The sequence below is a fragment of the Salvelinus namaycush genome, chromosome 41 (genome assembly GCF_016432855.1).
Source record: "Salvelinus namaycush isolate Seneca chromosome 41, SaNama_1.0, whole genome shotgun sequence".
Lineage (NCBI taxonomy): Eukaryota > Metazoa > Chordata > Actinopteri > Salmoniformes > Salmonidae > Salvelinus > Salvelinus namaycush.
In genome coordinates, this window is record NC_052347.1 from 3,320,376 (window position 1) to 3,343,903 (window position 23,528).

At 43.8% G+C, this 23,528-nt stretch overlaps 1 protein-coding gene across 2 annotated transcripts; it reads right to left on the reverse strand.

Moving 5' to 3' along the window:
- Window positions 1-1,368: 1,368 nt before the first annotated feature.
- Window positions 1,369-22,128, reverse strand: LOC120034436. Of its 2 annotated transcripts, XM_038980998.1 has the most exons (7): window positions 7,737-8,002; window positions 7,505-7,603; window positions 6,797-6,856; window positions 6,551-6,656; window positions 6,072-6,343; window positions 4,898-5,084; window positions 1,369-2,181 (listed from the first exon to the last, which is right to left on the reverse strand). In XM_038980998.1, exons 1-7 carry the CDS (start codon window positions 7,851-7,853, stop codon window positions 2,015-2,017), a joined length of 1,008 nt encoding a protein of 335 aa, XP_038836926.1. In that variant the 5' UTR covers window positions 7,854-8,002; the 3' UTR covers window positions 1,369-2,014. The 2 variants fall into 2 exon arrangements, with proteins under 2 accessions (XP_038836926.1, XP_038836927.1); XM_038980999.1 differs by lacking the exons at window positions 7,505-7,603; window positions 7,737-8,002 and adding an exon at window positions 22,000-22,128.
- Window positions 22,129-23,528: the final 1,400 nt, after the last annotated feature.

Consider the following 23,528-nt stretch of genomic DNA (forward strand, 5'->3'; position numbering starts at 1 on the left):
ATAGTGTCACAGAGCAATGCATTGGGTCGCATAATATATATTTTCAAGATCTAAAGCGACATCTTTGATGAGTTGCTGAGAAAATGGCAGGAATGCATTTCAGTCATGAATATTGCAGGACAGAGATACAGTGGCAAAACCAGGCAGATGCTCATAACAAAGGAATTCCATCTACAGAGAGAGGTTCGATTTCAGGAAACGGGACTGATTATTGCACTGGCTCTATGCACACCCACTGGACGTTACTTACACACTCACACATACTACACACTCACACATACTACACTGACACACACACATACTACACTGACACACACACACACACACACACACACACACACACACACACACACACACACACACACAGACTTTCATACTCTTCACATACGCTGCTACCCTGTTTATCTATTCTGATTGCCTAGTCACTTTTACCCCTACCTACATGTAAATATTACCTCAACTACCTCCTGCACATTGACTCGGTACCATGCTCCTTGTATACAGCCCCGTTATTGTTATTTTATTGTGTTACCAAATCCATTTTTCTTTATTACTTGTAACTTTTTTTTTTACTCTGCATTGTTTGGAAAGGGCTCGTAAAGTAAGCATTTCCCGGTAAAGTCTACACATGTTGTATTCGGTGCATGTGACAAATATCATTTGATTTGATGGCTGAGATAACTGATTGTCCAAAAAGAGACACTCCCTTGTCCCACCCAGGTCTAAATCAACCCTGGTCCTACACAAACCATTGTCACACACTTATCTGTGGTGTTATTGACACCGAAACGGATTAGCTTCATGCAGCACGGATAATGATGAAGCAAATGTGTGGCGTACATATGTCTGTCTGACTGGGTGCGGGTGTGGGATAAGAGAGATAGCATAGGGGTGTATTGATTATGGAGCATATGTGGTTCCCACGCTATCCTTTGTTCCTGGTGGGAGCCTCTCCGTTGTGGGTCTTTTGTGAGGAGCACAGGTGGTGAGTGAGGACGAGGCTGGGTTCCTCTGAGGACCCAGGGAAAACTCCTGTTCATCCTGGGGCTTCAGGAAGAACACAGGTCCTTTTGAAAGACAGCTGAATCTGGCGGCCAATATCTGGTAAAGTTATTGGTCTCCAGTTGCATTGGCATAATTGTTAGGTAATAATTAGGGGTTAATTTTGATGCAGCATGCAACGTAAAGAGTAATCATTAGAAAAGGGTGGGTTGGGGATCTCTTCATTTTAAAATAATTTCAACCTTATGTTTTACAAGATACCATTTCTAAAATGTCTCGAGAGTATTGCTGCTATGATAACGTGACGTGTAAGTATCAGTTCTAGTTTAAAAAAAAATGTTTTAAAAAAGCACAATGATGCTTTTGGGGGGGGGGAAAACAGGCATTTTTTATTCAGCAACATTGTCATTAATTCAATACTAAGGCTAGGTTCATTTCACGAGGTCAATGACAATACTGTAAATCGAACTGAAGTGGCACAGAGTGCAGCGCAGCTTCGCTGACGGCCATGTTGTTCAGGGCTTCTGTTACGACTTCTCTACAGAGCACCGACTGACTGCTACCTCTTTCACAGAAACAAGAGTACTACACTTGGTAACAAATCACTTGCCATCTACTAGGCCTACTACTGCTGGCTGGCTAGCTGGCTGAGGCTTGAGAACGATGCCAGAGGGCAGAGGAAGAATAAGCTACAGTATCATCTAACTTCACCTGAGCAGTAACTAGTCTCGATCAGACTGGAGTCCATAACACTTCCCCTGGAATGATCACATTGTCAGACAAATAGACTCCTCCCTCACTAGACTATTTCTCTCCCAGCCCAGAGACGTGGCTGGGAATGGACAGACAAACAGACTAGACTGGTGTTGATAAGGCTGCTCCATTTTGGTTCCCTCTCACAGCAGTTTTTACGTGAGTCTCCCTCCCATAATTGCACTTTAACCTGGACAGAGGCGGGGCACCTCCCTCCCTGGGTAGAACAGGGGGTGGGGTTTGGGCGGGGCCACACCGCTTAGGTGTAGAAAGTAGTCTCCGCTCCCTCAGCCCCGGCCTCTGGCTCCACCTTCACGGCCAGATGAGGCTTCTTGCGGAGCCGCTTGGCTTCGTTCTGCAGCTTCTGGCGGATGTAGCCCTTGATCTCCGAGTCCGTCTTCCCTGGGAAGTAGTGCTGCACCGCCCCTGTGGGTGAGAGGTCAAAGATCAGAAACCTATAGAGATGTAAAGTTATCATTACTTTGGAAATAACCCGTTTTTGCATGGACATTGCCATTGAGGGGTTCCACCATTTTAAAGTAGTCAACTGGGTGGGGGTTCCTATGAGTTGGGAGCGATCAGCCAATGATCAGAGCATTATCAAATCAAATCAAATTGCATTTGTCACATGCGCCGAATAAAATAATGAAGAGGCGACTCCGGGATGCTGACCTTCTAGGCAGAGTTGCAAAGAAAAAGCCATATCTCAGACTGGCCAATAAAATGAAGATAGGCCAACAAACACAGACACTGGACAGAGAAACTCTGCCTAGAAGGCCAGCATCCCAGAGTCGCCTCTTCACTGTTGACGTTGAGACTGGTGTTTTGCAGGTACTATTTAATGAAGCTGCCAGTTGAGGACTTGTGAGGCGTCTGTTTCTCAAACTAGACACTCTAATGTACTTGTCCTCTTGCTCAGTTGTGCACCGGGGCCTCCCACTCCTCTTTCTATTCTGGTTGGAGCCAGTTTGCTCTGTTCTGTGAAGGGAGTAGTACACAGCGTTGTACGACATCTTCAGTTTCTTGGCAAATTCTCATTTGGAATAGCCTTCATTTCTCAGAACAAGAAGGCTGGCGAGTTTCAGAAGAAAGGTCTTTGTTTCTGGCCATTTTGAGCCTGTAATCGAACCCACAAATGCTGATGCTCCAGATACTCAACTAGTCTAAAGAAGGCCAGTTTTATTGCTTCTTTAATCAGGACAACAGTTGTCAGCTGTGCTAACATAATTGCAAAAGGGTTTTCTAATGATCAATCAGCCTTTTAAAATGATCGACTTGGATTAGCTAACACAACGTGCCATTGGAACAGTGATGGTTGCTGATAATGGGCCTCTGTAAGCCTATGTAGATATTCCATTAAAATCTGCCGTTTCCAGCTACAATAGTCATTTACAACATTAACAATGTCTACACTGTATTTCTGATCAATTTGATGTTATTTTAATGGATTAAAAAATTGCTTTTCTTTCAAAATCAAGGACATTTCTAAGTGACCCCAAACTTTTGAACGGTAGCGTATATACAGGGGGTACTGGTACCGAGTCAATGTGCGGGGATACAGGTTAGTCGAGGTAATTTGTAAAGTGACTATGCATAGATAATAAACAGCAAGTAGCAGCAGTGTAAAAACAGAGCGGAAGGGGGGGTCAATGTAAATAGTCCTGGTGGCCATTTGATTAATTGTTCAGTTGTCTTATGGCTTGTGGGTAGAAGCTGTTAAGGAGCCTTTTGGTCCTAGACTTGGCGCTCCGGTACCGCTTTCTGTGCGGTAGCAGAGAGAACAGTCTATGACTTGGGTGACTAGAGTCTTTGACAGTTTTTTGGGCCTTCCTCTGACACTACCTAGTATATAGGTCCTGGGTGTCAGGAAGCTTGGCCCCAGTGAAGTACTGGGCCATACGCACTACCCTCTGTAGCGCCTTACGGTCGGATGCCGAGCAGTTGCCATACCAGGTGGTGATGCAACCGGTCAGGATACCCTCGATGGTGCAGATGTAGAACTTTTTGAGGATCTGGGGACCTATGACAAATCTTTTCATTCTCCTGAGGGGGAAAAGGTGTTGCGTACCCTCTTCACAACTGTCTTGGTGTGTTTGGACCATGATAGTTCGTTGGTGATGTGGACACCAAGTAACTTGAAACTCTCGACCAGCTCCACTTCAACCCCGTCGATTTTAATGGGGTCCTGTTTGGCCCTCCTTTTCCTACAGTCCACAATCAGCTCCTTTGTCTTGCTCACATTGAGGGAGAGGTAGCTGCCCTGGCACCACACTGCCAGGTCTCTGACCTCCTCCCTATCGTTGTCGGTGATCAGGCCTACCACTGTTGTGTCGTCAGCAAACTTAGTGATGGTGTTGGAGTCCTGCTTGGCCACGCAGTCGTGGGTGAACAGGGAGTACAAGAGGGGACTAAGCATGCACCTCTGAGGGGCCCAGTGTTGAGGATCAGCGTGGCAGATGTGTTGTTGCCTGCCCTTACCACCTGGGGGCAGCCCGTCAGGAAGTCCAGGATCCAGTTGCAGAGGGAGGTGTTTAGTCACAGGGTCCTTAGCTTAGTGATACGCTTTGTGGGCACGATGGTGTCTTCTTCAGCAAATTGTTTTGCCTAGTTTGTAAATGGCTTTAAGCTGTATCACTGCCATCGATCTAGTGGGCACAATAAATGAATGATAAGATTTGGTTTAAGACTCCAGCACTGCGGGTGGCAGCAAATCCCCTATATTAGCTTCACACTTTTTTTCAAACTTAAAACTCATCAAAATCTTTCAAATGGAGAGAGCCTCAATGGCGCTGCCCACGTTGTCAGATGCCATAATGGCACAGATACAAAGTTGAGATCTCTATGCATCTCTATGCCTGTACCAAGATTACCGCGGTCTGTAAACGACAGTTCGAGTCCCAGGCAATGGCGGAGGTCAAACGGAAATAACAACACTGCTACCCTCTTATCCAGATCGACTTACAGCCACCGCGGTCACATAACTTTAATAGGAAAGTGTGAAGTTGATGTGAAAAGTATTTACATTGTGGCATGAGTTTAGGGCGGGAAGTGTGACATGTTCAACTGCGGTATGGGGGTGTGCCTAGCTGTTATGAGGGGGTGTGTCTAGCTGTCTCAGGCTGCAGTACAGACGAGACCTTACTCAGTATTGCCTGGATCTCGTCTGCAGGCAGGGCAGGCTTGGGTTGGCCCCTCTTGTTGTTGACGATGCCGGAGATGGAGTGAGAGGCCAGGCAGTCCCTCTCATAGAGGCCCCGGAGCAGGTCGTTGGTCAGCTTCTGGGCAGTGGTCCCTGTGTTACAGTGGTCAAGCAGCTCCGCAGTGATGAACTGGAGGGTATAAGACATTAGGTTCCATCTTTAAAATTGTAGTGGCCCATCCCATTTTAGAGATCCAGTGGGGTCTGTAATTATTGCACCCTTGATAAAGATGAGCAAACAAGACTGTATATATAATTCAAATACTGAGCTATACTGTATGCAACAAAAAAAAAAGGAAATTATATTATTTTATACTAATACAATTGCTCAGAGAAAGAGATAGGGGTCACAATGATTTTGCTTCCACTGGTCCTGGGGCCCTTGTTAAGGTCAACTGCATCATGAACTTTACCCAGTACCAGAACATTTTAGCCAAAAAACTGGTTGCCTCTTCTAGGAGGCTGACACTTGGCCTTAAGTGGATCTTCCAGCAAGACAATAACCCCAAGCACTAATCAAAATCCACAAATAAATGGTTCATTGACCACAAAATCAACATTTTGCCATTTTTGCAATGGCCATCTCAGTCTCCGGACTTGAACCTCATTGAAAACCTGTGGTTTGAAGGATATTAAGGATCTGTAAAGATTCTGTATGGAGGAATGGTCTAAGATCCCTCCCAATGTGTTCTCCAATCTCATAACACATTTTAGATAAAGGCTCAGTGTGGTTATCCTCACAAGAGGAGAGTGCTAGAGTATTGAAAACAGGGGTGCCAATCATTTTGACACCTATATTTTGTTTTATTACTTACTCATTATTACTATTACTTACTAATTTTTTTTGCATACAGTATAGCTTGGTATTTGTCTAATTTATTTTATACAGTCTTTTTTGCTCATCTTTATCAAGGGTGCCAATCATTACGGACCCCACTGTATATTGTCATTCTGCTATAAGACCAAGACCAAAGGCCTATTCAGTCAACTTCAAAGAAAACATATAATTTTGTATATTGCATGACATCAAAAGTGACTTCTAGTACAGTTTTTAACCTCTCCCGAAAACTTTTGCTAAATATTTTTGATGTCAAAGACACTTAAAGTGGTTCATCACCTCCTGATAGAGAGGTGGTCCATTGATCTGGGAACCCCCCTCATGAGACCCCAGAGGTTGTCCATTCTGGTGGGGGTGGAGGGGCTCTAGTTTGGTCGCCCAGCACCCGTTCAGCACCCCTGGAGAGGCCAGCAGGGCCGACGTTGTCATGGCACCACTCCTCACCAGGATCTCAGGCATGCTGGGAGATGTAGTTCTCCGGTCCGTGCTGCTCGACCACACCTCCGTCCTCTCGATCAGGGCCTCCAGGTTACGTGCCAACTTTCCACACGCTAGCATACGATAGTATGGCAGTCAATAGCATGAATCTCACAAAAATTCAAGAGATTAAAGCATCCTGGGTTGCTCTTAGGCACAGATGTAGGAACAGCATACCCTCCCTTACTCCTGACCTTAACCACTAGCAAGGGAAATGAAAAACTGAACTTAGATCAGTGTCTAGGGGCAACTTCCTCCTAATTCTCCTGCCTGGCCCTCACCTGTGAGGCATCTGATTTGCTCCCTCAGGTTGTCCATCTCTCGCTGCATGCTCAGCACCATGGCAACCAGGTCAGCCTTTGAACGTGACTGTAGGCCTCCAAGACCCTTTAGAGACATTAAGTCAAAAAGTCATACATAGAAAGTCTAAACCACATGCACGCACACACACACACACTCAGAAGCACTCACACACACACACACACACTCAGAAGCACTCACACAGACACTGCCATCAGCCAGTGTACCTCTGCCATGAAGTCACCCTCCTCGATGCGTTCCACACTGGGGTTGTCTGACACTGGTATCTGTTTTGAGATAAGAAATCAGTCATATACGTTGTCTCACTTGTATGTAATTGTCACAGTTTTTAAATGTTATTTATTGTATTATGTATAGTCAGCTATGGTCTGCTATGGTGAAAAATCACAGCCAGCTTGAAGCATCAGCAAATCCCTGTGATGATGATACCATATTCTTCTTCATAAATGATTTTGTCTTGACAGAAAATAAATAAAGTTTCATTGTCAAGCTATGATTCAGCATCCTTCCTTTATTTAGGAGCAGCAACAACATGTTACTTGTTGCTGTCTTGGCTTGTCGTTCTTTTCACCACTTCCCCTTGCCAAATGTTTGTGTTCTCCTCCTCCTCTCCATCATTGAGATCAATGGCTGCCCTCACCATGCCCCTCTCTCACATATGCGCCATTAGAACAAAACACAGCTGAGAGGTGAATGCTCTCTGTGTCACTACTACTACAGCCGTGTGGTTCCAAGTTGTAACCCCTTAAGTGAAGAGGTGGGGTGCTATATTACTAACGTACAAATAGGATTCATGTCGGTCGGTCAACATGCGCATATGATGCCACCACAATGAGCAGACGCGTGCCAACCCCGACAGATAATAGAGAAAACTTTGTCGCCAAAAATATGATATGATAATAGTTGACCCAAACCCTCGTTTTCAACTTCTGGAGAGCGATGTTGCATGGTGGATTCTCTTCTACGTTCTCGTTCACCGGGTGTGTGTGCTTTCTTCTCTTCTGCAGTCTGTGCTGTAATAGACAGTCCGGGTAGGGTAATTAGCGACATAAATCGTGAGCGACAAATACTCGCCCCTCACGGAATGGGCAGTTATCGTTACTGTATGAAGACCAGACTACAAATAACCGTTAAACGTTTACGTACACATAGAGGCTGGCTGTGCGATGTCGTGTTGCCAAAGTCTTCGTATTTGGGGTCTTCCTCCTCCTCTTCTTCATATTCGAGGTCGAAAATGCGCTTTGCTATTGTTTTCCTTCTCATCTTTCTCCCATTATCCTTTCCCCCCGCTGAAACACTGGCTGCTTCTTGAACATGCTGGTCAATACACTGTGCTCGGCTCCCAGACTTTCGCGTCAATGCTGGGTAGGCACCCGCATCAGCCGTGGTGCGGGGGAACAATATTTGTTACGGTTGTCCTACTTTGTGTACTTATTTCATCTCAGTTAGTAGAACTGTGTTCAACACACTTGATTTAAGCTGTTTTTCGGTGAAATGTACCGTGGCATGACATGGCAAGATTGGACAAAGCCTGCTCAAGATGAAAGCAGCAGTTATAGCTTTGGGCATGATCATGACTTTCAAGTACATTTATTGTTTATTTATTTAACAATTATTTGAATGAGAGGGTTTATTCGAAGGGATGAAGTACACTATGTGAATTTCAATTGCATTACTAGGGTACTAGGGGGTAACTAGACCCCCCCCTCGGGGCTTTTCTATAAAAACAAGTTACCCCAGTAGAAGACTTTGGGATAGGGTTTCACGCAAGTGTGTTAAAATCCATTTAATCCGTTTTATTGCGAAATTATTTAGTAAGTAATACTTAAAAGCTAAGTCTACTTGTCTTATTTGAATTATTGAAATAGAATATGGGGGGAAATGTTGTTTCACATGTCACAATTAATATACGCACTATGACCAGATATGATGTAAAGTCCCTCTTTTTTAACTCACCTGCACATTCATTTCCTTTATTCTTTCTTTGTTCCTTTTCCATACAATCCATTATGTACAATTGCACAAAATATTATTTGAATATTGCAATATGTTTTATCCCAGCCATCTTTAAAATGACATTCAGGAGCAAAAGGTTTTCAATAGTTGTTTTTAATTCATAAAAAAAAAATGAATTGGAATATTGGAATGGAATATATCTAATAACATTGGAATATAAGCATTAATAAGAATAACTCATAACTTAACGGATTAATTCAGCCTAACATTGATGTGGCAACTCTCTTTTGCTCTGCTATTGCTCAATTGTAATTTGTACCTGTAGGTCACAGATAAAGCTATCCCCAGTAAAATTGGAGCACAACTCATGGGCCCACCTCCTGCAATGCTCACACCTAATTCAGTCCCCACCTGTGACTGAAAACGGGGTGAGATGCCAATTGAAACCTCTCTCTTAAAAACGTAGCTAGCTATTTAGCTATATGACATAAAATGCCGTGTAAAATAGCTTAAATGCTATAAAGTAACATCAACTGTAAAGCAATCGGTCGCTAGTGGAAACGTTTACAACTGCAATTAAGTCACGTTACCTTTTTTAATGTATTTTACCTCAGATGATCTAGTAGTAAGGTTGCTAGTTAGCACCAGCTAGCAGCTCATGCTAACTAACTATTTACTGCTTGTGAAGTTGCAGCTAGCAAGTTAGCATAAACCAGCGCTAACAGGGGGAGCAATACACTCATCCAACATATTACTTCTTTACTCAAGTACCAGTCAAATGTTTGGACCCACCTAGTCATTCAAGGGTTTTTCTACATTGTAGAATAATAGTGAGGACATCAAAAACTATGAAATAACACATGGAATCATGTAGTAACCAAAAAAGTTTTAAACAAACCAAAATATATTTTATATTTGAGATTCTTCAAAGTAGCCACCCTTTGCCTTGATGACAGCTTTGCACACTCTTGGCATTCTCTCAACCAGCTTCATGGGGTAGTCACTTGGAATGCATTTCAATTAACAGGTGTGCCTTGTTAAAAGTTAATTTGTGGAATTTCTTTCCTTCTTAATGCGTTTGAACTAATCAGTTGCAAGGTAGGGTTGGTATACAGAAGCTAGCCCTATTTGGTAAAATACCAAGTCCATGTTATGGCAAGAACAGCTCAAATAACCAAAGAGAAACGACAGTCCATCATTACTTTAAGTCAATCTGGAAATTCTCATGAACTTTGAAGGTTTCTTCAAGTGCAGTCACAAAAACCATCAAGCGCTATGATGAAACTGGCTCTCATGAGGACCGCCACAGGAAAGGAAGACCCAGAGTTACCTCTGCTGCAGAGGATAAATTCATTAGTTACCAGCCTCAGAAATTGCAGCCCAAATAAATGCTTCACAGTGTTCAAGTCACAGACACACCTCTCACACAGAGGAGACTCCGTGAATCAGGCCTTCATGGTCGAATTGCTGCAAAGAAACCGCTGCCAAAGGACACCAATAAGAAGAAGAGACTGGTTTGGGCCAAGAAACATGAGCAATGGATATTAGACTGGTGGAAATCTGTCCTGTGAGATTTTTGGATCCAACCGCGTTGTCTTTGTGAGATGCAGAGTAGGTGAACAGATGATCTCTGCATGTGTAGTTCGCACCATGAAGCATGCAGGAGGAGGTGCGATGGTGTGGGGGTGCTTTGCTGATGACACTGTCAGTGATTTATTTAGAATTCAAGGCACACTTAACCAGCATGGCTACCACAGCATTCTGCAGTGATACACCATCCCATTTGGTTTGCGCTTAGTGGGACAATCATTTGTTTTTCAACAGAACAATGACCCAAAACACACCTCCAGGCTGTGCATGGGCTATTTGACCAAGAACGAGAGTGATTGAGTGCTGCCTCAGATGACCTGGCCTCCACAATCACCCGACCTCATCCCAATTGAGATGGTTTGGTATGAGTTGGACCACAGAGTGAAGGAAAAGCAGCCAACAAATGCTCAGCATTTGTGGAAACTCCTTCAAGACTGTTGGAAAAGCATTCCTTATGAAACTGGTTGAGAGAATGCCAAGAGTGTGCAAAGCTGTCATCAAGGCAAAGGGTGGCTTCTTTGAAGAATCTAAAATATAAACTATATTTAGATTTGTTCAAGACTTTTTTGGTTACAACAGTTGAAGTCAGAAGCTTACATACACTTAGGTTGGAGTCATTAAAACTCGTTTTTCAACCACTCCACAAATTTCTTGTTAACAAAATATAGTTTTGCCAGGTTGGTTAGGACATCTACTTTGTGCATGACACACAAGTAATTTTTCCAACAATTGTTTACAGACAGATTATTTCACTTATAATTCACTGTGTCACAATTCCAGTGGGTCAGAAGTTTACATACACTAAGTTGACTGTGCCTTTAAACAGCTTGGAAAATTACAGAAAATTATGTCATAGCTTTAGAAGCTTCTGATAGGCTAATTGAGTCAATTGGAGGTGTACCTGTGGATGTATTTTAAGGCCTACCTTCAAACTCAGTGCCTCTTTGCTTGACATCATGGGAAAATTAAAAGAAATCAGCCAAGACCTCAGAAAAAAAATTGTAGACCTCCACAAGTCTGGTTCATCATTGGGAGCAATTTCAAAACACCTGAAGGTACCACCTTCATCTGTACAAACAATACTATGCAAGTATAAACACCATGGGACCACGCAGCTGTCATACCGCTCAGGAAGGAGGTCTGTCTCCTAGAGATGAACGTACTTTGGTGCGAAAAGTGCAAATCAATACCAGAACAACAGCAAAGGACCTTGTGAAGATGCTGGAGGAAACAGGTACAAACAGAACTGAAAACGTGTGTGCGAGCAAGGAGGCCTACAAACCTGATTCAGTTACACCAGTTCTGTCAGGAGGAAAGGGACAAAATTCACCCACCTTATTGTGGGAAGCTTATGGAAGGCTACCTGAAACGTTTGACCCAAGTTAAACAATTTAAAGGCAGTGCTACCAAATCCTAATTGAGTGTATGTAAACTTCTGACCCACTGGGAATGTAATGAAATAAATAAAAGCGGAAATAAATAGTTCTCTCTCTCTCCTGTTATTCTGACATTTCACATTCTTAAAATAAAGTGGTGATCCTAACTGACCTAAAACAGGGAATTTTTACTGGGATTAAATGTCAGGAATTGTGAAACTGAGTTTAAATGTATTTGGCTAAGGTGTATGTAAACTTCTGACTTCAACTGTACATGATTCCATGTGTTATTTCATAGTTTGATGTCTTCACTATTATTCTACAATGTAGAAAATAGTAAAAATAAAGAAAAACCCTTGAATGAGTAGGTGGGTCCAAACTTTTGACTGGTACTGTATATAGATCTAACTTTGTTGCAATATATCTAATTTTTTGTTGAGCAAGAGCAGTGGCAGCCAGGGCGTGTTGGAAAAATAATTTGGTGTTGTTAATGTGAATTACAGGGGGGGGGGCAGTTACCCCAGGGGGCTAGTTACCCCCTAGTACCCTACAGTGTAGGCTAGGCTACTGTCCCTTAAGAAAACAACATGGGGATGCAAAATGTCAACATGTGCCACTACACGTGACAACATTCCAATTTACACATGTAAGAGTTAGATTTTCATGTGACATTTTTCCACATGTGAAACTGCAAATTCCACATGTGAGAGTTAGGTTTTCACGTGTAAAATGGCAAATTTCACATGTGAATCTGCAATTCACGTGACGTGAAAACATGTTATCCTCCTCACATCTGAAACGTTGGCGTTAACATGTGAACTCTATATTGAATACATGTGAACATATGGTTTCACATGTGAACAGCTGACCTCACGTGTCTCTTTAGTTTTCACATGAATTTTTTTCAAAACATTTTCAAATTTTTTTCTTCATATTTATTTATTTATTTATCAGTGATTGCTGTAGCACACTCAGCACTTCTACTTCTCTATGTCCACCTGTATTGTAATTGTGTATTGTATTTTACAGTATTGTATTGTACATATGTATTGTAGGGGTCCTGTACACGGCTCAGTTCGTAAGAGCATGGCACTAGCAACACCAGATTTGTGGGTTCGATTCCCAACTGGGGTCACATACCGAGGTTTGTGTGGACTGTTATCGTTTTGTATAAAAGTGTCTGCTACGTAATTGCCAGTTATTACAGTACTGTGTTGGCCTATGCAATTTTGGAAAAGCTACTTCATTTTGGATACAGGACTACTGTATCGGATGTCCTTCTTATTTTGGACTTTCTGGATCATTAGTATGGCTCGCGAAAGCAGCCACACTTTAATTTGCGTATTGGTATTGTATTGTGTTGATATAGAAACACGAGCATTTCGCTGTAGCTGTTGTAACATCTGCTGATCTATGTGTGCGACCAATAAACTTTGATTTGATTTGTTTACATACAATACATCTCTGGTCTCGTCAATATGTGTTTGTTTTTTTAACTTACTGTGGAGTAAAATCATGATAGTCATCATCATAGTAGTATATTCAGTATATATCATACTTTATATGTTTCTACTTTACAGAAATAGGTTTTCATTATGTAGTTCTCAAAATCTATAGTAGACATAAAATCTATAGTAGGCATAAAATCTATAGGTTTACCAAATGATTAAGTGATCATCAATTAAGAGCCGTCGGATTAAGTAAAAATCAAATGTATCTCAACAAAAGAGAAGATAATCATATCAAAAGTCATGCGAGCGTTGCATTATGAAAAGCAATTACTTTATTACGAACATGTACTGCAATGTGAAACATGGATTTTGAGATGAAAAAGGTGAAAAAGTGACTGTATGATTTTATTGTGCTGCACTTTAGTTGAAAATGTGCTTTGAGTTTTGTCACAACTGCCTTTTTGGATGATCTGTTTTGAGTTTCCTACTAAGAGTTATGAAAATGTACCGCACACTTGTGAAAATTGCACCGAAGCGATACAAAAAAAAAAAAAAATGTCATCCACAAGCACATGAGCTTTCAAAAGAGGAAACAGATTCAGGGATCAGAGGAGAGAGATTGTGTGTGTGTGTGTGCGTGTGTGTGTGCGTGTGTGTGTGTGTGTGTGTGTGTGTGGCACCATAATGTAGGTTCTCATATGAACTGTCCAATCGTTTTGGTACCCCTGATCTGATGGTTGCTATAGAAAGAGAAACTGTCTGTGATCAATTTGTTGAATTGGAAACAGATCACTATCAGTGGTTCCTCTTCTTAACAAACAAAACAAAACGGCACCACAATACTCTGCATCAGAGTTCCCTAATTGGTGATGTGTAGCCAATTCCCGGGTTGTAACTTGTGACCAGATGCATGTTGTGTGGTTTATCAAGATCTTATCATGGTGCCAATGTATTCTTGGTGTTTTCTAGACACTGGGCAAAAACTGTTTGAATCAACATTGTAATTATAATTGTAATGTAATTTCAACAAAGAAATCCAACGTGAGGATGTTGAACCATGTGGAAAACAGATTGGATTTGCAAAAAGTCCTCAACGTTAAGAATTGTGTCTTTTTTTCACCCAACTCTTAACCCTAATTCCAATGACATGGTGACATTTTTCGTTGATTTCACGTTGAATTCACGTTACTTGACAAGTCAACCGAATGTAAATCCAAACCAGACGTTGAAATGCTGTTTGTGCCCAGTGTGCAGTGACTCATAATAACCACTGAAGTAAACAATATGACCCACAACTTGTCCCCTGATGTGCAATACGAATCAATAGCCTTTTCATTCATGCCCAGTTCATTCCTGATATCCTGATAGTTCCCTTTGTGTCCTTCTAATAAAATGTTTGTAGAACTTAATCTCATTGTGACCTAAAATGCCAGAATTTATAAAAAGCGTGGCATTGAACTATGACATGAATATTGAATAAGTATATCCAAGAAGTGTATATTTTGACTCTAGCTAGACATAAAGGATTTACATAAATGTAACAGTCCCTTTCCCTTGTAGCAATTGTGTCTCACATAGCACAGAGCGGCTCCCCCTGGGAATAACCTATTGATCCATCCACTGCATATTTTTCACACTTAAGTGGGTCTGACACAGAAAAAGCAGGAATATTGATAACGCATCGACATCTACTGTTCTCTCTGAGGAAGATTCGTCCGCAGAGCACCAGCAAGCCATCGAATCTATACTTTGCCTCCTGTCTTTGATGGAGAACAGAGAGAGAGAGAGAGAGAGAGACAGAGAGAGACAGAGAGACACAGAGAGGGAGAGAGAGAGAGAGACAGAGAGACACAGAGAGAGAGAGAGAGACACCGAGACACAGACAGACAGAGAGAGAGAGAGAGAGAGAGAGAGAGAGAGAGAGAGAGAGAGAGAGAGAGAGAGAGAGAGAGAGAGAGAGAGAGAGAGAGAGAGAGAGAGAGAGAGAGAGAGAGAGAGAGAGAGAGAGAGAGAGAATCAGTGACAGTCACTCCCACACACATCTCTGTGAACCTGCCTGTGAGACCTGACATGACACGTCTTTAGCCACAGTTATAGCTTGTTTGCTTCACCTCCCTTCTTCCCATGCAATCACACTTATTTTAAGAAGCCTATCTCCACCAATCCAGGTGACTGGCCCCTGCTCAGGGCCCTGACTGCCCCACTCAGGGGTGTCCCTATTGACAGCTGAAGAGCCAAACACAGATTACATGCGATATTAGAGGGGCCAAAGTGGGGGTTCAAAGGAAAAAGTCATGTTTATCAGGCGGCGATAAGGTTACACACGGAACCTCTCCTCCGGAGTGAAATTGAAACTGTGGCCCCGTGCCCCTGGAGATAATTGAAAAACGAAGGCTCCATCCAACAGAAGCAGGACGTTTTCCCTCCCTCCCTCCCTCCCCGGCCTGGCCCCCCGTTACAGATTGATAGAATGAATGGTGCCATAAAGAGAGAGGCTGGACTTTGGCATTGAGTGGGTTTTGATTGACCAGACGGGGGCGTCAGGGTTGAACTTTGACTCCTTCCCCCAGCCGCCCTGGAGGGCTGTAAATGATTTTTGTGCTGATGAACAGAGCCGGTGGTGGCCGAGGTAGACACACACAAGCACGTTTATACAAACACACACACACACACATACACAAACACATATTCACATGGGATCAGTGACCACTGTTGAGGCCTAGACACTCACACATAGAATCACACACACACACACACACACACACACACACACACACACACACACACACACACACACACACACACACACACACACACACACACACACACACACACACAATAACACATACAGTGAATTCGGGAAAGTATTCAGACTCCTTGACTTTTTCCACATTTTGTTACGTTACAGCCTTATTCTAAAATTGATTCAATTGTTTTTCCCCCTCATCAATCTACACACAATACCCCATAATGGCAAAGCAAAAACTGGCTTTAAATTTTATTTGCAAATGTATCAAAAATAAAAAACTGAAATATCACATTCACATAAGTATTCACTCCCTTTTACTCAGTACTTTGAAGAAGCACCTTTGGCAGCGATTACAGCCTCGAGTCCTCTTATGTATGGAGCTACAAGCTTGGCACACCTGTATTTGGGGGGTTTCTCCCATTCTTCTCTGAAGATCCTCTCAAGCTCTGTCAGGTTGGATGGGGAGCGTCGCTGCACAGCTATTTTCAGGTCTCTCCAGAGATGCTCGATTGTGTTCAAGTCCGGACTCTGGCTGGGCCACTCAAGGACACTTGTCCCGAAGCCACTCCTGCGTTGTCTTGGCCGTGTGCTTAGGGTCATTGTCCTGTTGGAAGGTGAACCTTTGCCCTAGTCTGAGGTCCTGGACGCTCTGGAGCAGGTTTTCATCAAGGATCTCTCTGTACTTCGCTCCGTTCATCTTACCCTCAATCCTGACTGGTCTCCCAGTCCCTGCCTCTGAAAAACATTCCCACAGCATGATGCAGCCACCACCATGCTTCACCGTAGGGATGGTGACAGGTTTCCTCCAGACTTGACGCTTGGCATTCAGGCCAAAGAGTTCAATCTTGGTTTCATCAGACTAGAGAATCTTGGTTCTCATGGTCTGAGAGTCCTTTAGGTGCTTTTGGCAAACTCCAAGCAGGCTGTTATGTGCCTTTTACTGAGGAGTGGCTTCTGTCTGGCCACTTTACCATAAAGGCCTGATTGGTGGAGGGCTGCAGAGATGGTTGTCCTTCTGGAAGGTTCTCCCATCGCCACAGATGAACTCTGGAGCTCTGTCAGAGTGACAATTGGGTTCTTGGTCACCTCCCTGACCCAGGCCCTTCTCCCCCGATTGCTCAGTTTGGCCGGGCAGCCAGCTCTAGGAAGAGTCTTGGTTGGTCCAATATTCTTCCATTTAAGAATGATAGAGGCCACTGTGTACTTGGGGACCTTCAATTCTGCAGACATTTGTTAGTGTCCTTCCACAGATCTGTGTCTCGACATACTCCGGTCTCAGAGCTCTAGGGCCAATTCCTTTGACCTCATAGCTTGTTTTTTGCTCTGACATGCACTGTCAACTGTGGGACCTTATATAGACAAGTGTTTGCCTTTCCAAATCACCTCCAATCAATTGAGTTTACCACAGGTGGACTCCAATCAAGTTGTAGATACATCTCAAGGACGATTAAGGGAAACAGGATTCACCTGAGCTCAATTTCGAGTCTCATAGCAAATATTTATGTAAATTAGGTGTTACTGTTTTTAAAAACAGGCTGTTTTTAAAAACAGTAACTAAAATGCTAAAATTTCTAAAAACCTGTTTTTGCATTGTCATTATGGTGCATTGTGTGTAGATTGAAGAGGACATTTTTACATTTAAGACATTTTAGAATCAGGCTGTAACGTAACAAAATGTGGGAAAAGTGAAGGGCTCTGAATAGTTTCCGAATGCACTGTACATTACACATGAATGCAAGAATTGATGCTTATAGACATAACACAATCCAACATAGACGTATCTAATCATTTTCTGCTCTCTTTCTTTTATTTCTATCTAGTGTGTGATTGTGAATCAAAGAAATGTGAGTCTATTTGTTTCATTCTGCTGGGCATATGTGTCTGTGATCGTAGTTTATATCTGTGTGTGCCTGGCTGCCTGTGCTTCTCTGAGTGTAGCATGAGTGAGTTTGTGGCTAACCTGCTGTGCTTCAAGTCCACAGGCCTAGCGTTGATGGACAGGTTGAAAGCTAATGTTTAGAGAACGTTCCACGCTCTGTCTCGCAGATCAGACCCCCACCGTGCCGATTCTTCCTCTCCGCCGACACCGTTTTGTTCGCCCCTCATGAATATGCAGCGGCTGATTTAAGGGGATGATAATGTTTTCTGGGAGAAGCATGCTCTGGCCATAACTAAGACTGACACAGGCATGGCCAGGCTGTGAACAGTGAACGTCTCTTCCTGAGATACAAGTAGAGGGAAAGGCCTCAGACATGAGAAACCATGTGGAGAGCAGAAGCTTCAGCTGCTCAGCAAAACCATTATAAAGATCATGTTTTCTATTTCTCCAACGGGACTAATGCTGTTTGAAAATATATGGAGGTATTTTGGTTGAAAATGTATGGAGGTAGATTGGTTGAAAATGTAGGGATGTGGTTTGGTTGTAATTGTATGGAGGTAGTTTGGTTGAAAATATAGCGATGTGATTTGGTTGGCCAAGGTGCACTATTGTGATAGTTGTGAGCACAGTCATCTACAAATACTATATGGCAATGTATGGCCTTGGTATAAATCTGAAGAGAATTTAAATGAATCTGCTGAATTAATTGATACTGAGACTGGATTGATGCCAAACGTCCCAGATGCAGGACATGACTACAAATGTCTCAGAGAAGTTAGCCATTTTGTCTTCAGGTGTCTGACTAGTAGTATAGTTTTGGGTGCTTTAGTTGTCCAGATGCCATTCACCCCGCCAAAACCCTCTCAGCCAGTCTGTCACGTTTTATGTCAGCCATCTTAGCCTCTATGTCAGCCATCTTAGCCTCTATGTCAGCCATCTTAGCCTCTATGTCAGCCATCTTAGCCTCTATGTCAGCCATCTTAGCCTCTGTGTAAGCATCTTAGCAGAGTCCTTTTTTCCTCTCCCCTCAGTGATGTCACCAATGGGAGTTTCACCCCTGTTAAATCATTTGGCGCAGGTCACTGCAGAATCCGGACAGCGGGCTTTTTGCATGTGCTATAATTCACAGTGTGACTTTGATGATAATAGCACTAATATTGGTGTGACACTGACGGATGGGGCAGAGCGGCTTTAGAGGTCTACAGACTGACCCCTGGTCCAATCAGAGCACTTCCAGGTTAAAAGGCTTTTACTGCCCACCAAAGGCCTTCCTCACTGTGAATGAATGAAAGAGAGAGAGGGGGTGGGGGGTTGGGGGGGGGGTGCTGTGAGGTTCAATCAAGATCCCTTAGTCAGGACTACAGACAATAGACACACACACACACCAATTCCTTCAAACACCATCCATCCAAACATAAATTATTTTCCTATTCATCGGAATCCAACCCACCACCATAGCTAAAGAAAACGCAAAGGCATAAACATTCCCGAACCAAACCACATGTCAAAATCCCTGAGAAAAAAAATCTTGTTTTGTTTACCGCTTGCCAAAGAGGTGGTCTACGACGCTTGGCTTTTGGTTGGTTCCTCTCTTGATCAGCGAGGGCGCCTCTTCTGGAGCTCTGGTGGGAAAGTTGCGCCGGCCAACCAGGGCCATGTGTTTGACATTAAGCCCAATCAGGCTGGGTCTCGTTTCTGGTGAGTGCCGAGAGATTGAGAGGCAGGCAGATCCAGCGGGTGATAGATGGCTGGGCCTACTTTCCAGTGGGCGGATGGAAATCAAACATCACGACAGAACCATGGGGGCTGTTTGCTTTATTTGCAAGGCCCGTCAAGACCCGGAGATTTATTGCAAGCGCACGCGGGGTCCTGATTAGCAGAAACACGGCTCTGCGTTCGAGAGAGAAGAATGACCCACGGTGGGATGTGTGACCTGTGTCAGTCCTAGAGGTGTATTTTAATTCCTGTATGACATAAACAAGCGTTCCAACCAGTGGAGGTTGGATCCTTTACAACGCGTAATGGTTTCATAAGTGGAGAGCTGACGTGGGGGTGAGGGGGAAGACTAGAGACAGCTCCAGCCTCAAACTGCTGGGTGCAATTTGCATCATTTTTATCATAAATCTCTCTCAGCCCTCCGCCAGTATGGCCTCAGACACTGATACTAACGCCTGCTTGTACTTAGACTCAGGCACACACTCTCGGAGGTCCATTGACTTGAGATGTGCCAGTAAGTCAAGCTTTCAATCAAATCTTCCACTGACATCAGCATAGGCTACATATTATGCACCGATGCCAATAGATTCACTTGACAGTTTGGGCTACTCCGTGACAATCAAGTCAGTCGCTTCATGACGTGCATTTACTATCATAAGCACGTCTGACATACAGTATGTCCGGAGTTTGCTCTTCCTTCAGGCGGGAATACGTCCTCGACTCTCACTCAGACTCGCACACTCCTTCATGTAACTGCCTGCCTGTGCTTTCCTCCATGGTTCTCCTCAGAGTTCTCAGTGTGTCGACCTGCACTCTAGGGCCTTCTGTCCCATCCCGTCCTGCTCATTGATCCTCATCCCTCATACCTCGTAGCTTCTTGCACATTGGATCCATTCTAATATCATAACAGGAGCCTGCTTCGCGATTAGCTCAATTAGAACCCCCCGCCCCCTGCTCCCCCAACGCCCATTAAACACTGGCCCGTCCTCCGCTCCTCTGCCACTCCGACCCTCTTCCATTGATCCCCGTCCATCCTTCGGATCAGCCTTAATCACCGACTGCTGTCCCCTCGACCATAAACGACCACGCTAGACCGCGCCTTGTCAAAACCCTACGGGGGCCGGCGGAATTTATCGGATCCTTAAAGGTAGGAGTTTGCACAGGGGAAGGAGAGGAGGCCAGCGGAGTCTGCAACGCGGCGGACGCCCGTGTGAGCTGCCTAGCGTGTCATAATACAGCACCAGAGGCCCCGGGATGAAGCGTGGTTGGCGGATTGATTTAGTGTCACGGCAGGTCTCGCCCCCTTCATGCGCCTTATCGAGTGATCCGCTGAGCGTGACAGGTTGACGTTATTGAGGAGCACCCAATCACTCGCCCGTCTTTTTTTTTATCCGCCAGTGTATTGGCATTACGTTTCTTCTACCTTCTACCTCTAGTCACATCTCAGGTCATCCCTCTTTCTTTTCAGGGAGAAACATTGGTTAGTTGTTGTTCCATTTTGTGACAGCCATTTTGGTCTCCTGCTTTCCAGTGTTGGCATGGCCTCAAGGGGACTTGGGAGGCAGGCTGTGTCCGGTCACACCACACCTGGAGGGGTTATTTTGCCGACCTTGTACCTCTATACGTAACACAAAACAAAAGGGTCTTTGTCCCCCATTCGTGCAGCATGTGAGCCAATTGAAATATTTAGCATTCAATTCTATCTGTTGTCCTTCGAGTGATTTTCAAATCCTCACGCTACCATATCAAACTCTATTTTTATATATTTCTCTTGCATTTAAGTGAACAGTTTAGATAGTTAGTTAGACGAAAAGGGACATCGAGAAAAGAAAACAGATGAACTCGTCAAAGTCTCAGAGTGGGGAGACCTCTACTGTCTGTGGTGGCTGATTCCTGGTACACGCTAGCCACTCATGGCATCTGATTTCCTAGAAGAACAGAGCAGTTCCGCCCAGAGCGAGTCAGCTGATTCACCAGTCAGCAGAAATAGACAAAGCACACATAGTTGAAAGTGTGTCATCCATTTTTTACACTGAGCGTTACCGCATCCTCTGTGCAAAGCCGAGGTAGTTTACGTGCTTGAGCTAAACATGCTCTTTGATATTGACTCTATCTGGTACTGTTGTCCACAGAATGTGTGGAAATATATCTCACTCTGCCTTCACACAGTCTGATAAAGAAGAGACTATATGTCGAGCACAGTACATGAGAATGAACATCCTTGGGGCTGCTTTGTGTATGAACCAACTTTCTAAGGATCTGTGTGTGTCTGAATGTAGTGTGTCCTGTAATTGCCACAGTGTCTGCTTGTGGACTCTTCTCAAACACTTACAGACACCATTGTCTTTACAATTTGCGGGACTAACAAAGCATTTGATGACAGTGTCATGTTAAATATTTATGATTCTCCAGACCAGTGGTTAACGATCTTGCTCTAAGTTCACTATACTCCCAGGGGTGCATCATGGGCCTCTATGTGGCCCTGCAACAATCTCCAAAGTTATGTAACAGCTTGGACTACTGTAACCTCTGAATGGCGACTTCTTCATTCAGCAGGTGTGTTTTGTTATTTTTTTTATTTAACCTTTATTTAACTAGGCAAGTCAGTTAAGAACAAATTCTTATTTTCAATGACGGCCTAGGAACAGTGGGTTAACTGCCTTGTTCAGGGGCAGAACGACAGATTTTTTACCTTGTCAGCTCGGGGATTCGGTTACTAGTCCAACGCTCTAAAGGTGTAATCTGGGCGCTGTGTTAAACCTCTCTCTCGAACACTTTTGGTTTCCCTCTCAAACCTTTTTCTCCGTCGCTAACATCCCTCTCCCCCCTCTCTCTCTTTCTCTTGCCAAGGCCTGCCACCAATTACATGTGTGTCTGAGAGTCACACCCACCGTCTGACATCACAACACTCAGACAGCCCTCCACCAATTTCTCCGCCCTATTTCGCAAGGACAGACAGACAGACAGACAGACAGACAGACAGACAGACAGACAGACAGACAGACAGACAGACAGACAGACAGACAGACAGACAGACAGAGACAAAGACAGAAAAATGTGTTTGTCTGCGCCTGTGTGAGCATTCTGACAAGCCTTTGTCAACTCTGTCGGCCTTTGTAAATCTGACCAGTGACGGGGTACTGAGGCGACATCAGTCTCCCACACAACCGCCCTAACTGCCATGCTTTGTCAATCATAGCCAGCCACAGCCAAGCAAGAAGCCTTCACTTCTCAGTCACCGCCACTATTCGGTCCAGCTAAATAACTGCAGTTGAAGGCAAGTGATGGCCATTGAAAGCATTTGACAGCGGCAGCGTTTGAAAGTTTGAATGAGCTTTTGGTCCCCATCTGACCCGATCAGACTAGACCCATGGGTGTCAAACCCCAAAGTAACGTCATGGCAACGTTTTAAGAACGCTGCATTCCACGTATGCCTTCCTATTGAGTTTATCATGGAGTATAGGATGGGGGTTGGTGAGAGAGTGCTTGTTTACATAACACACCATGACATTTTGATAAAACTCTGGCAATTGATACGCATTGTTAACCAATGGTTTGTAATCGTACTGGAAAGAACTTATAAATATACTTTAGCTCTGTAAACCTCTACCATGTATGTTTACTTTGTATGTTTACCTTGTGTTTCCCACACTGTGTAGCTGTTTATGTTTTAATCGTCCTCCTTTGTCTTCAAACTGTCTCATGTTTGAAGTAAATGTCTTTGTTTTGGGAAGATTCTTCTGGAATGACTGTGACTGTGTTCATACTTTGGACTGAACGTAAGCCAATGAATGTAAGAAAGAAGCTCTGAAGATGCATTCTCAGTCAAGGTGGAGACCGTCATTACATCTCACGATAAAGATATGAGCCCACGTTGGTTCCTCTTCGTGTCGTTTGTATGTAACACACATCAACAGTTTTAGTTTACGTTCAGATTGAGTGAGAGACGTGCCGGCCAGAGACTGTAAAGTCCATGGAGAATAAGAGCACCTCCTCCCAGCTGCCCACTGCACTGAGGGTAGGAAACACTGTCACCACTGATAAAACTACAATAATCGACAATTTCAATAAGCATTTTTTCTACGGCTGGCCATGCTTTCCATCTGGCTACCCCTACCCCGGCCAACATCTCAGCACCCCCTGCAGAAACTTCCCCAAGCCCCCCCCACTTCTCCTTCACCCAAATCCAAACAGCTGATGTTCTGAAAGAGCTGCAAAATC

Coding starts and splice junctions, on each gene's coding strand:
- LOC120034436 (XM_038980998.1), bottom strand. CDS start 7,853: ATGAGAAGGAAAACAATAGCAAAGCGCATTTTCGACCTCGAATATGAA. Junction 6,657..6,796: donor AGGGTGACTTCATGGCAGAG/GTACACTGGCTG, acceptor ATGTCTCTAAAG/GGTCTTGGAGGCCTACAGTC. Junction 6,344..6,550: donor GCAAATCAGATGCCTCACAG/GTGAGGGCCAGG, acceptor ATCGTATGCTAG/CGTGTGGAAAGTTGGCACGT.